Source organism: Poecilia reticulata, chromosome 15, assembly GCF_904066995.2.
Source record: "Poecilia reticulata chromosome 15, P_reticulata-male-v2, whole genome shotgun sequence".
NCBI classification, from domain to species: domain Eukaryota; kingdom Metazoa; phylum Chordata; class Actinopteri; order Cyprinodontiformes; family Poeciliidae; genus Poecilia; species Poecilia reticulata.
The window spans coordinates 8394883-8408304 of record NC_088844.1 but is presented as its reverse complement, the minus strand read 5'-3'; the positions used below and the strand labels follow the sequence as shown (position 1 = coordinate 8408304).

Here is a 13422-nt window from a genome sequence, read left to right as displayed (position 1 = left end):
GGTCAGAAAAACAAGTGGAGTCGAGCTATTTTTGAATAAACGCTCATAATCGATGACGTCGGCATCGTCGTCTCGTCGTTGGAGACGGCTGCGTTTGCATGTGTCCCTTTCTGCTTGAAGAGATCGCGTGTGTCCGAGCCACTTGGCGAGCATGGATTCAAATGCAACGGCGCTCATGCAGCGTTTTTTTTTTTTTTTTTTTTCATGGAGTGTTCAACACGGGCTCCAGATCTGTGATCAGAGATGACGCTCACACGGGGTGTGTGTGTTCCCATTTCCTGCCCCGTGGGCCGGATTATAAGTTTTCTCTCTGCTGCCTTTTTGTCATTGCCTGTAGTGGATTTGGATCAAACCAAACCGAGGGTTTTGTTCCGGACTGAAAACTCAAGATAAACAGCCATGTCTGCAGGCACTCGTTTCACACACGGAGCACGAAATACACAGTCAAAGATGACGGAGGCCAACTGCAACAATGAAGGCGCTCAGTTCCACACACTTCACTATGAGGAGTTTAACAGATACAATAAAAACAACGGCTTCAGAGAAATTATATCCTTGATTTCTCACATTCACACATTACTGTTGCATTTCACAGTCAGGTTTGTTGTTTTTTTTTTTTTTTAAATACCACATTGAATAGGTGAGGGAGAACAGCAGGACAAAGTCACGACTGTGTATCACAGGTTTTGATATAATCATGTCTGTACGATGGACGACTGAAAGTGGAAATCTGAGCTTACATCCCCAACAGAGTGCAGAGGAACGCTGGTTTCAAGAGGTACTCATATATGTTTGATTGGTATGTGATCAGTTTATATTGACCAAATTAGGTTGGTTAGGTTTTGCCTCAAACAATCTGATGGGATGCTGGACAAGACTACTGTGTGTGCAAGTTGACCTGTGACCAAAGCCTGAATTATCATCTCAAACCCAAACATTTTGCTGCAGTTACAGACAAACTGAGATCTGACAAGATTTCAGGGAAAGATTTACTGATTTTTAGCCCCATCAAGGATTCTTGTTTTTTTGCTCTTGAGTGATCGAGACTTTGCAAGATCAGTCTACCTGATCCCGGCCTCTTGTGTTTACTGAAGGACTCGTTCTATACATGGATCGTTCTAATATTTTGGTTCGGCATCAGAAGTAAACTGGGACAGTGCGTACTACTCTGATAATTGATGAACAGATAAAGCATGTCTGGACCTACAGCTGACTCTCAGCAGCCAGACTTGCCTTGCGCCAACATCATTACTTAGGACTGAATGTATATGGGTCAGAGGAGGATTACAAATGTGGTTCATATTTGAACCAAATATGCACTGCTATCCATCTTGGTAGGTGAGAGAGGTGTTGATTTCATGAAAATACGTGAAACTAAACGTTTATGATGGCGTATTTGGTGTTAGGAACTCTGCAGCTGAATAGTTGTAATGTCGCGTCTGATTGACGTCAACGTATCATGTAAGTCTGCAAATCCCAAACTTCAATTTAAAAAAAACAACATGTTTGTATACTTCATGCACCACTTCCACTGGTCTTTAGCGTTTATGTATTTGATGCTAATAAATGGACTCAGTATCTACTTTGAGTTTAAAATTGAATAGAGTCCTGATTAGGATGTTTGCCGAGCACAGAGTGGCTTTCACGAGATCCATCTGGTTTGTACTGATTTGAGCTCATTTAAATGCATCAAAGATGAAAGAGGCAATAAATAATCCGTCTGTCTCCTGGTGGGGAATGTGGCTTTTTTTATTTTTGTATTTTTTTTATTTCCTGCTGCTGCTTCTTCTTCCAGTTTCTGGCTTGTCCTGTCCTCACTGTTCTGCCTTATTCTTCTTCTTCTTCTTCTTCTCCTCCTTCTTCCCTCTGCCTTCCCTCCCGCCCCTTCAGTAAAACCATCAAGGTGAAAATAATTGATGACGAGGAGTACGAGAAGAACAAAGCCTTCTACATTGAGATCGGAGAGCCTCGCCTGGTGGAGAGCAACGACGCCAAAGGTCAAGAAGAGGGTGAGCCTCCTGACCGGTCCCGAAAGCCGACCACGCGAAGCTCCAGAGCGTCCGCCGTACCGCAGCGGCTGCATGCTGTTAACACGGAAACTCCACAGGAGGAGACGTAGCTTTGACTGTGCTGACTCTCGGTTTTACTCTCCTCCTGATGCGTCCGGGGGGAGCATGCGGCCGACTGCGAGGTCACCTCATCTCACCACATCTACCACCTGTTTTTTTTTTTTGTAATCGTTTTATATGCGTTTTAATTTGCATACCTTGTCATGCCATTTTTATTGTTTTTTTTGTTTGTTTGTTTTTTGTCTTTCATGCATGCATTTACCACCTTCCTTCTGTATGTGTTTGTGTGTACGTGTGTTGTCCCATACAGGAAGACCATAACCGTTAGAATCTTAGACCGGGAGGAGTACAGTAAGGAATCCTCCTTCTTCATTGTGCTCGAAACCCCCGAGTGGAGACGCAACAGCAAGGAGCAGACAGGTGTGACGGGCAATCAGCATCGATCATACACTTTGATTCTCACTTAAACTTCCCTGGTTTCCAAAACTTGGAACGGCGGGGCAATTCCCAAATTGTAGTGCATGGTTTGTGGTTATGCTATGTCTTTCCTATGCAGCATGTCATTGTCTCAGTTGACATTTTGCTTTGAGTTGAGCTTTAGTTTGATTGCCATTGAAATAAACAAAACCCAGTGTTATTGTCAGTAGGTAAGTAAGCCTACTTCACCAAACCCAAGAACCAACTTTTCCACAAGAGAAATGGGGGGGGGGGTGTACTGGTAGTTTTATACTTTACCACATAATCTGAAGGTTTTTGCCCAAATGGTGGCACTGATTGACTCAAAATTTGTCGCAAGTCATCAGATTTCAATACCAGAGTTTAGAGCTTTACTATGTTTACCATAGAGGCCATAAAATGGAGCTATAATTAGCCCCATACAGGCTCCATGAGGCCTTGGTTTCCATCGTTTTGTGATTTTCACGTTTTCTGAGACTCGGGTCAAAAACTTGAATTGAATTTTCTTGTTGACTCAACTACACAAGCTGAAACTCAAACTTTAGACTGTTAAATGAAAGGCTTACCAATATCAAGGCATAATGATTAAAATGCTTTTATCACAACTGTACAAATCTTCTTCGGCTGTGCAAAAAAAGTATTTGTTTCCCCCTCCCCCCTTACAAGATGAGCAAACTTGGCAGATTAGAAATTTCCAGTCATGTGTTGAATATTAAGAAGCATCACCCTTAACCCTATTTCTAAACTTCAGTTGGTAAACTAGAAGCAGCGGCTGTGTCAAGCAGCTAATTGCAGGTTTGCTAACAGGGCACATAGCCCAACTAATTCACCATCCAAGATCACACTTTACTCTGTAAAGTGCAGAATGGCAAACTAGAATTTTTTTGAGAAATACTTAAAAACTACTCAAACTTAGCTACATTTAGGTACTAGTATTTTAGATTTTTTGCATACATTTATGTATCAAAATTAGAAAAGTGGTCGTCAAAAACAAAATAATTTAGCATAATTTTCAAATGGTTCGAGTAGACAATTGTTGCTTTTTTTTTAAACTGTGGTATTTTTAGTTATACTGTTGGGAGTTGCATACTGTATCAACTTCAAACAGGAAGGTGCACCGTTTAAATTAATTCACCCAAACAAAAAACATCGAACCAAAAATCTATGAACGGCATCAGCAGCACAGCAAAGCTGCCTTCACATGAAAAGTAGCCCAATTACGAGCTAACAGCACTTAGCTCATCTGTCGACTGTGAGCTATGTAGTTTACATCAGTAATTCAGCGGTTCTATTACACAGATGGTAAACAAGGAGGACTCATTAAGCAGTGTGCCATTATTCATGTATTAATTCTGAGTCATGGACTAATTAATAATGCATTGCCATAATGTGATTGGCTTTATGATTTGTACTAATAATTTAACTGTTACAACACTATCCTGGTGCCATAACAGCTGAGTTGTTTGTTTTTTTTTTAAGTACAGAACTGTACAACAATTTTAAGTCACCTGTAATTTCATTATACCTCAAAAAAAATAAAATAATAATCTAACTTTCTTTTAATGTTTTAAAGACGACATGATTCGACGTTCCCCCGGTCTTTCTGAAGGACTCTCAAATGTTTTCTTTGAAATCGAACTGCTCTCTGGCTTGTACGTAACCATGGCAGCACATGGTCCCACATTTTCCTCCATTCATGAGAAAAGTGGACGTGTTGATACCAAAAGGACTAATTTACTATGAGACACTAAAATACATCATTCATTTCATTGATTTATCTTTTGCTACTTGACAAACAAGAGCAACTAATTTTCTCAAGAGGGTATTATTGTAATGTGTTTTTTATTTTATCTAAACTTGTGAAGGTCTATTATCTATGATGTAACTTATGAATTCACTGACAAACCAATACAGATTTAAAGCACGTTTATAATGTAAATATTACTCATAAAAAAATAGACAAATTATAGGCAAAATGGGAGCAATGTTGTTAAACAGCTGACCTAAAATAAAAATGTTAAATTTGTAAATGTTTACATTTTGGAAATGCAATGATGCTGGAGATGCCATCTAAAGCTAAATTAGCTTAGATTTCAATAAATTTCTGGCTTTAAGAATAACATATTTAATTACTTCAAACATCTTAATACTAACTGATAACAGCCTAAAATATTTTTGTAGTTACATGGTAATGCGTTATAGAGGTCAAAATTGTACTTTTCTGTATAAAATAAATTCCAAATTGTAATATTAAAAAAGTCTATTTGTTTTTAGGCACTAAACTTCTCATGCCATAAAGTCTAGAGATATATTTTCCCACTTAACTCAGTGCCATCCATCAGTCTGGGTTCTTATAAATGACATTGAGTGCTTTAAGTTTTCACTCCTTGTTGCATTTACATCCGACACCTTTAGAGCCCAGAAGTTTCCAAAAAAAATACTTGACTTTTTCCTCAAATCATTGCTTAAAATCTCATCTCGTTCAGATGACTCTGATTACGACTCCTTACCCCCCTAGATGTAACGGACAATACTCTTTCTTCAACTTCTGTTTGGTTCACACTGTGCATAGTTTGTTCAATCCAGTTCTGAAACCACAAGAAAAATTGATCAGAGGTCACATTACGCTCGTGAAATGCACACCCTTAATCTTAACTCTAACATAATTAGCAGCGTCACAGAAGTAATTTCATCTGACGCTGCCACAAATCAACAACATGCTGATCGGTTCAAGTTAAATCAGCCCATTACTGTTCTCCTCTTGCCGTCTAAAAGGTTTTTTTTTTTTTTTTTGCCATTAATCTCACCTCAGCTTCTCTGCGCAGCCTGATTAAAAGCAGCTTTCTCTGCGTTTGATTCACTCACACACTTAACACACAGCTCAGTGCCGCCATTGTGGTAATGGCAGTGTGTGTGCATGTGTGTGCGTGTTTACCAGCCTTTGACGGTGGTTGCATAGTGATCAAATACAAAGGCTGCATATCACATTATCACAGTCAGGAGATCAAACACGCCTCCAGGGACACACAGAGCAGACACTCGCCATCTTCAGGCTGCACTGGGTTTGTGTGTTTAATGACTGTTTTATGAACTGATGTGGTTCTCTGTGCTAAATGAGCCCAGCATATACAGCTTTATTGCTTTGGACCGTTTCAGGCTGTGTGTTGCATGTTGTTCATGCATACGCGCATACACACATGTGTGTATTTGTACACACAAGCCAGCAACATCTTTATTTAAATTAAATTTAAATAAAAAAGAAAAGAAAGGGAAAAAAAGTTGATCTTCTTGGTTTATGTTTAGTGCCAAAAATATATTTAAATATTTTTTAAAATAGATTTATTTAAACGACTTCTTCAAAAATATATCCTTTTTTTTTTTTTTTTTTTTGCCAAGTTATGGTTTTATGTAGTTTATAGCCAGTTACCCAGTGTGGTATTAGAAGAAAGGGCGTACCATGTAAAAAATATCTCATGTATTTCACCCTAAAATGTTTTTTTATTCATATATGTGGAGTATATGACTAGTCTGCAATCCCGTGTGAGTAGTTGACCAATATTTCTGGCTGTTAATTATTCCGACGATTAACCAATTTTTTTTTTTTTTTTTTAAATTGCACATTCTGCAGATTTTCCATTTAACTATTTCTGATACAATTAGAAGTACAATAAAATTGCAAACAGACAATTAACTCCATTTCTATAATTCAACCACTAAACCTGACTTTCCTAATTAAGTCTATACAGCGATGTCGAGAGGACATGTGGCTGATTTTCCATGTTGTGTTCGGACTAAGTGGACGTTTTGACCTGAAATGTTCATAAGATGTCCACTGGACGTCAAATGTTTTGTAGGCAGTACTTGAAAGAAGTTAAACTTCAGTCAGTGTGGATAATTAAGCTGTAAACGCACCATTAATTCTCCAAATTACCTAAAAATGCTGCATTCAGGGCTTTTCACTGTAAAATTACCATTTGCCCATTTATAATCCTAACACCAGTATTTCCCTTGAAGCACATACATTCACTTCATGCTATAAATTTTCATTTTACAGCAAAATGAGTGAATTGTATAAAACGACTATCTTCTTTTCTGTCCCTAGTTGTTGTTCAATGATCAAACCGCCGGTTCTCTGGGTTCACTCCCCTCAGCCCGTTACCAAGAGACTCCTAGATGTAAATTAGAATTTTTTTTCTTGGCACATCCTATCAGAGAATTTTAAACGTGCTTTAAAAGGACCCTCCATCAGAGTGGACAGCTGAAAAAAAGGAAAACAACAGCCCACACTTACACTCAAGTGTTGATTAATTAAAATGTGTTAATTGTCCCTACAGACATACAATCTGGGAAAAAAAAAAAAAAAATCCAGTTTCATTCTCCATTACCAGTGGTGTAATGATCACTATACCAAAATCAATAAATTAGAATAATCATTAAAAAGTACATTTAAGTAGTTAAACTGAAGTTAAAACTTATATGATGGATTGCAAAGACTGGGAAGCATTTTATACATTTTAATCTGGATGAGTTTGCCTTGCAGCTAAAAATAAAATTTTACTTATGAAATTTGAAAAGAAAAGAGACATTTTAAAGAAATGAATACTTGCATCGATGTTTCTTTAATGTTCTGTTTTTGTCTCTTTTTATTTCTGCTTTGGCAAATTCCAGATTCTTTATTTGGTTTAGATCAAATCCTTTGCTAAGGTAAAGATTGCCTGTACCCACTTTTATACCAGACTCCTTTTTTCCACTCACTTTTCTACGAATATGCTTATGTAAAGCTCTCTATAAATTTGTTTTTTAATTCATAATAATTCCATCTTGGCCTACTTATGAGAAACTTCCAGTCTAGCCCATTTCAGCAGTTTCCCCAAGGCCGATGTGAACTTGTTGGTGAGTCTGGTAGGTGAATTCTTATAGCGCGATTGCAGCGTTTGTATTCTTCTTTTTTTTTTTTTTTCCTATGGGCATAGCAGCAGACCTCACTTAAACCTGTTTTTGAAGTTTTGCAGCTGAATGTTTCCAGTACTTGACCGGGTGTGTGGTAGCCCCAGGACAGCAGGAGGCAGAGGAGAGTTCACTGCAGCCTCTGAACCTTTTGTCAGTCATCAGTGTGAGGGAGAGCAGAGCTTTAGTATAGAGAAGCTCTGAGGGGGGATAAGAGCTGAGAACACATCCGCCCTGCAGAGATCGGTGACCCCCGTGTCCTCGTGCAATAACATGCGGTGCCAAACTCAAATGGGGGCAAACCCAAACTTTGAAATCAAACGCAGACCGCTGCATGTCTCTGTGCAACACCCCTCAAGCCTCTACATGCTTTGTGGCAATATTTCAGTTTATTTTGTTTGGGAATTTTTTGACAGACAAACATAAAGTAGTGCATTCTTGTGAAGCTCACAGTTTAATTTTTTACGAATAAAACTGTTAAAGTTAAAGTTGCATGACTCCTGGGGTGACGAGTTGCTTTAAACATTTAAAGACTCTTGGCTTTTCTTTTTTGCAAAAGCCTCTCCGATCATCAGATTGGATGGAAATAATTCTACTGGGCCGTTCTGTTTGCTTTAATTACAAGTCGTTCATACTACTAATTAGTATGCCTGCAATCAGACGTCTGCGTCAAAGTTTTATGACCCCAGAGTGAACCGCATGCGCAGAAGTTTACTAAAGTTTACTAAAGTAACAATCGATGAAGCCGTCTAGGGATTGCTTTTAAAGTTTAAGCAGTCAACCGCGTTGTCACAAAACCATAGCAAGTCGAAGGAAGCTAATAAAAAGAAAGTATAACTAATAGTTTTTGCATAACAACGGCGTTTTGTGAAGTGCTGACTGTGTGGAGGTTTGTCTGGATGTGCAGGCGGAAGGGATTGTGAGGTGATGTGCCTCACTTCTGTCCTATTATATCCGATATTTTCAGCCTCTGTTTACATCCAGATTTACCGTGTCTGCTGGTGCAGAATTGTGTCTCGCATCAAATCAAAAACGGATGTAAAAGCTGAATAAAATGCGATATCCTCGTCAAATTTCGTTTGGGTGTAAAGATCGTAATCAGGCCATTCAGAGTGCTGTGAAAAAGTCTCGTCTAGGTGACATGTGGGGCCTATATAACATCACCTGAGCTGCGAATCTCTGGATCTCCAACACTGGAATTGGACAAATTTGCAAAAAAAAGTTACATGACATTAATAGTTCTAGTTCTATCATCCCCGTTTCTGCATCTCCTCTCCCGTGTGTGTGTGTGTGTTTATAATTGCGCTGTGGGGAAGGTGAATCGAATCAATGCAACATAAATGCTTTACATTTAAAGTTTGAGGCATGCTACGAGGCGACAGGCAAACTGCGGTTATGGTTTAGATCGGAGAGACCATAAAATGAGCTGCGATGCTCTCTCAAAATATTGAAATGTGATGATGCAACAGCATCTGTGTGAGTTTAATTACACATTAGTGCAAAACATCATCATCATCCCCAGCACAAAATAAAGATGGTGTCAAAACACAATGAAATAATTGGAGACACGATGTTGTTATGCTGCTGGTGTGTGTGTGTGTGTGTGTGTGCGTGGGGGTGTGCGTGTGTTTACCAGCATTTCTTCATATTGGGACTGATCATTAACGTGGACAAATAGTATGTATAATGGCAAACAGCATTAGATCATTTTATGGGCTACCTTAAAACGGCGTCGTTTACTCGGCGACGATTAGAACCAACCAGCAGACGATGCACGTGAACGTTTTATCGTTATGGCAGCGATATCTAGTTAATATTAACACCCGCATTACTAATGATTTATGGTGTTCAGGCATAAGTGGAGCTGTAATGTCATCATATTATATACACATCTCATGGTAACCACTGTAAACAAAGAAGAAATGTAGCTTTCAGTCTAATTTATGTTAAAATGAGATAAAAACTGAAGCTCTCTACTGTAATACTGATGGAGCTGTTAGAGCGTCACTAACACTTTATAAGGATCACTGAACTAAAATCCTGAACTAACCGCTCAGTTTAGTTCTACCATTTTGTAGCTCACAAACTTCAGATGCATTAAGACATTTTTTTCGTCAATTTACATTTAATGTAACTGAGGTGGATGTAGAGCACGCCTGAACGATCACTGGTTCATGTACAAAGTAATAGTATGAATGAAAAAAAAAATGAAACCAATATAATCTTCCTTCATTTGAAGCTGTTGTGAACTAAACCTGATGAGCAAAAAACTCTAGTTTTTATATCTGCAGGCAGTGATGTACACAAACAAGTTTCATGAATGCAGAGGATCCACCCAATCACGGCTGAATCCTTAATATCGACATGAACATAATTATCCGTACGATGCTTTCTCCCTCTACAGTGAATAGTTTAGTTTAGGTAGATTGTTGATTCACAATATTTAAGCGGTGTGAGTTCTATGAATCTGTTCAGCTCACTGCAGAGGCACTATTCAGCCCTGTGGTTGTTGTTACTACGTTTCCATAGAGATGACTTAATCACTCTATGATCACCTTCTGTTGACGCAGATGATGTCTGAACCATGACGGTATGCAAACCGAGCGCATCATGATTCCCTCAAAAGTGTTATTTTAACTCGCTGCCATCATTCTTCAGCACGTCGTATCTGGCAACCTTCTAAGTCGGGCACCAGAATCATGAAGACTTTCAATCTTTTCCATGACAACCACATTTCAGAGTGATGTTCACTGGCAGCGACTGCGTGAGCGCGCTGCTGCTAAAACGGATAGGACTGGATTCAAACTCAACTTCTGCTGAGCAACAAGCCGTTCATAATTTAACTGATAAGTAATTCAGCTTTTCTCCGAAAGGCTGAATTACATTATCAAGTAATGTGTTACATTAAAAGTGAAACATTTTAATTCCTTAGAGTTATTGCTCCCAAAAAAGTAAAATTTTTTGCAGCGCGTAAAAATCTTTCCACCTATTTAAAACCATCCAGCAGCAGACGAGGGGAGAAAATGAATAATCGTCCCCAAATCGCGCTTCCATTAAGACGCCAAACGTACCGACGGCAAATGTCAAGTGAATCTGAATCGTCTAGCACGATTTCGGTGCTTGAATGTCACACTGTAATTGTTCATCCCTGAATGGGCGCATTACAGAAAGTCTGTTAAATACCAAATCAACAATCACAAAACTGCTGTAATAACAAATGGCACCAGCAGATGATTCACCGACCAGATGCAGGCTAAAGATCCCCCAACCATCCCATCAGCCATTGCTTGGACGTGTTGCTGACAAATCATGGCTGCTGGACGTTATTAAGCAGCTTTTGTGTGGAAATGTCAGTTGTGGTTGCTTGGGGCAACGTAATAATCAACCGCTGACACCTCGCCGTTTGAAATCATAATCATTTCCTAAATGAATTGTCATCGTCAGACCTTCAGTCATGTGAACAGTTTGATGTTAAATCACAGGTAGAGTCGATGTAATTCTTTTTTCACAGTAAGATTTGGAAAGTCGATCGCGAGCTGGACGTTAGTGGCGCCAATGTGACCGATTCTACAGAGAATCTGTCAGAATTAAGACACTGTCGTAGTCCTGTCAAAACTTGCTTTGGAGGAAATGATCCGACCCTTGCAAAACATATTTTTTGACCGCCTTATATAAGCCTTTCTGCAGTCTGTCGGGTCTTTTTCCTGTTCCTCTTGTTAAAGCTAGGACTTCCAAAAGGTGAGACAGCATAACATAATCTTCTGCCTTCACTTTATTCTAGTTTGTCCCTTCCTCATCCTCTTTTTGTATAATGCCCACACTTGCTCCTTTTGCCACCACCGCCTCCTTTTCTTTGAGCTGTTTGTCTTAAAATTCTCCTCAGATTTTACTCCTTCTCGTCTGGCAGTCATTTTCTCAGCCCATTTCCTTTTTCCCCTCTGCATCTTCAATCACTCCTGTTGAACTGCAGACCCCATTAAAACATGACCTGGTGCAAAGTCTCACCTTCATAAGAAACGCATTCTGCCTCCTGCCACCATGTCCTGTGCAATGTTTACCCCTCTGACACAACATATACCATACAGAGCAGATGCTCGGTCCAAAAGAAGGAGAAAAGGCAGACAAAACGGGGAGACGAGTGACAAAAATTAAATACAAGAAAAGGACAAAATAGAAACGTAACTCTGCCAATTAAGAATAGAGGAAATCCAGCAATAAGGCAGAAAGAATTAAATTAGATAAATGTACCTAAACTAAAACAAGCAGCTAAAAGTATGGCAGACACGGCTGGAGTTGGAGACCTTTCTCAAGTCTTTTTGTGTTTTCTTTTTTTTTTTTTTCAAGCAGTCATTTTACTCCATCAGCTTTGCTGCAGATGAACAGATTTAAAGAAACACAGCAGTTCTGAAGAGCGTTATCTGACTGAAATTTTATCTTTTGGTTTAATTCCTGTTTTTTTCACTGTAGGAGGGGAAAAAATATTTAAGATGGATGTTTTAACAAAACCACCGCTATCATAACAATGAGTACCATTAAGAGTTCCTATGAAGTAAATCCCACATATAAACTCGATTTGATCAGAATGTCTGACTTGTTGTTGAGGTACTGCAGCCCCACTAATTTGCGGTTCAGTATTCCCAGATTCACTTGGAAATTCCAGAAATCTTTAATTTTTTTTTATTGTAGATCATATCTAAAATATTCAAAAGAAAATGCAGCTTGGGAAGCTGAAATACCTTTATGCAAAGCTACTTCACATACTGTTGGTAAAGTAGCTTTGCTACTTCACCAACAGTGAAGCTTTGCGTAAAGGTATTTCGCAAAGCTTTACGCTGGATTGCAGGCGCACCAATCCAGGGGCGCCTGCAATCCAGGCGCCCCTGGATTGCAAAGAAGCCAATCCAGGGGTGCCATTCATTTTCCATGGCACTGATTGGCTGTAGGCAGAGAGGAAGCCGACTGTGGATGTCAGTTTCTGTGGTTTTCACTATAAATGCATTTTGAGATGCATTTAGTATTTAAATTGTTAAGTGTTTTTAGAGGGCATCTCTAGTATTTGTGGTATTTAGAGCCATTTGCATGCTAACTGTGGCAGATGGTAAATATGATGTGACAAGATTATTATTTTAGACTTTATTTAGGTTGATTTCATTAAAAAAATAAAAATAGGTCTTCCAACAGGAAACTGATCCAAATCATATGACAAAATAGTTCTCTGTTCAGACAAATCAATGTTCTCCCCACAACTAAGTCCAGAGCTGAAGAAGTGAGAATCTCTGGGCAATCTGGAGAGAACGTGCAAAGAGAAAATAGCCGAATATCCCTCTCTCTGCACGCGCCAGCCTTGTAAAATGTTATGGGAAAAGACTAAGTGCTATCTTATTGGCAACAGGGGGTTGAACAAAGTGTTAACAGTCGGGGCTCCAATCACTGTTGAAAGCAATTATTCCCTAATGTAATTTTGCCCGTTAAATAAATGTTCTCGACGTGTTTCAACACAAAGCTTCTACAACATAGGACGAATTTATTTAAAGCTTATTGCACATTACCGACCTGGGGTGCCAATCTGTACGGCTGGTTGTGAAGGTAATCATGATCGCAGTGGAAAATTTTAAAAAGCCATCCGTCATAGCTTTCTTGTTTTTATTATTATTATTATTATCAAAGCAGCAGCAGTGATGGTATAGGAAATGTTACTATTATCTCCATATGAGCTCATTTGCAGCCGATACCCTCTTGACTGCAATGCTGTGGATTCTGTTGTGTGAATAAGACATCGCTTCAGCGGTGTCCTCAGTCTGCTGAGGCCAGTTAAGTAAGGCCGAGTGAACGAGGGGAACAATGTAAGACGCAGACAGATGAAAACATCTTGTGCTTTAAATCGTGAAGTAAAGACTAAGAGGATGAGGTCATGAAACAGGAAAATGGAGATTAAGAAGGATGGGAGGCT

At 39.1% G+C, this 13422-nt stretch overlaps 1 protein-coding gene across 4 annotated transcripts in view; it reads left to right on the top strand.

The window, feature by feature from the left end:
- Nucleotides 1–13422, top strand: part of slc8a1b (solute carrier family 8 member 1b) — a 151293-nt gene that overhangs the window by 102215 nt on the left and 35656 nt on the right. For 2 of the 4 annotated variants that reach the window (XM_081616396.1, XM_008428820.3), the window contains exon 5: nt 2380–2489. In XM_081616396.1, the coding sequence (XP_081472522.1) occupies nt 2380–2489 (110 nt within the window). Of the gene's footprint in view, nt 1–1890; nt 2010–2379; nt 2490–13422 lie in introns of all 4 variants that reach the window. The other 2 variants (XM_081616395.1, XM_008428819.3) reach the window with 1 other exon arrangement.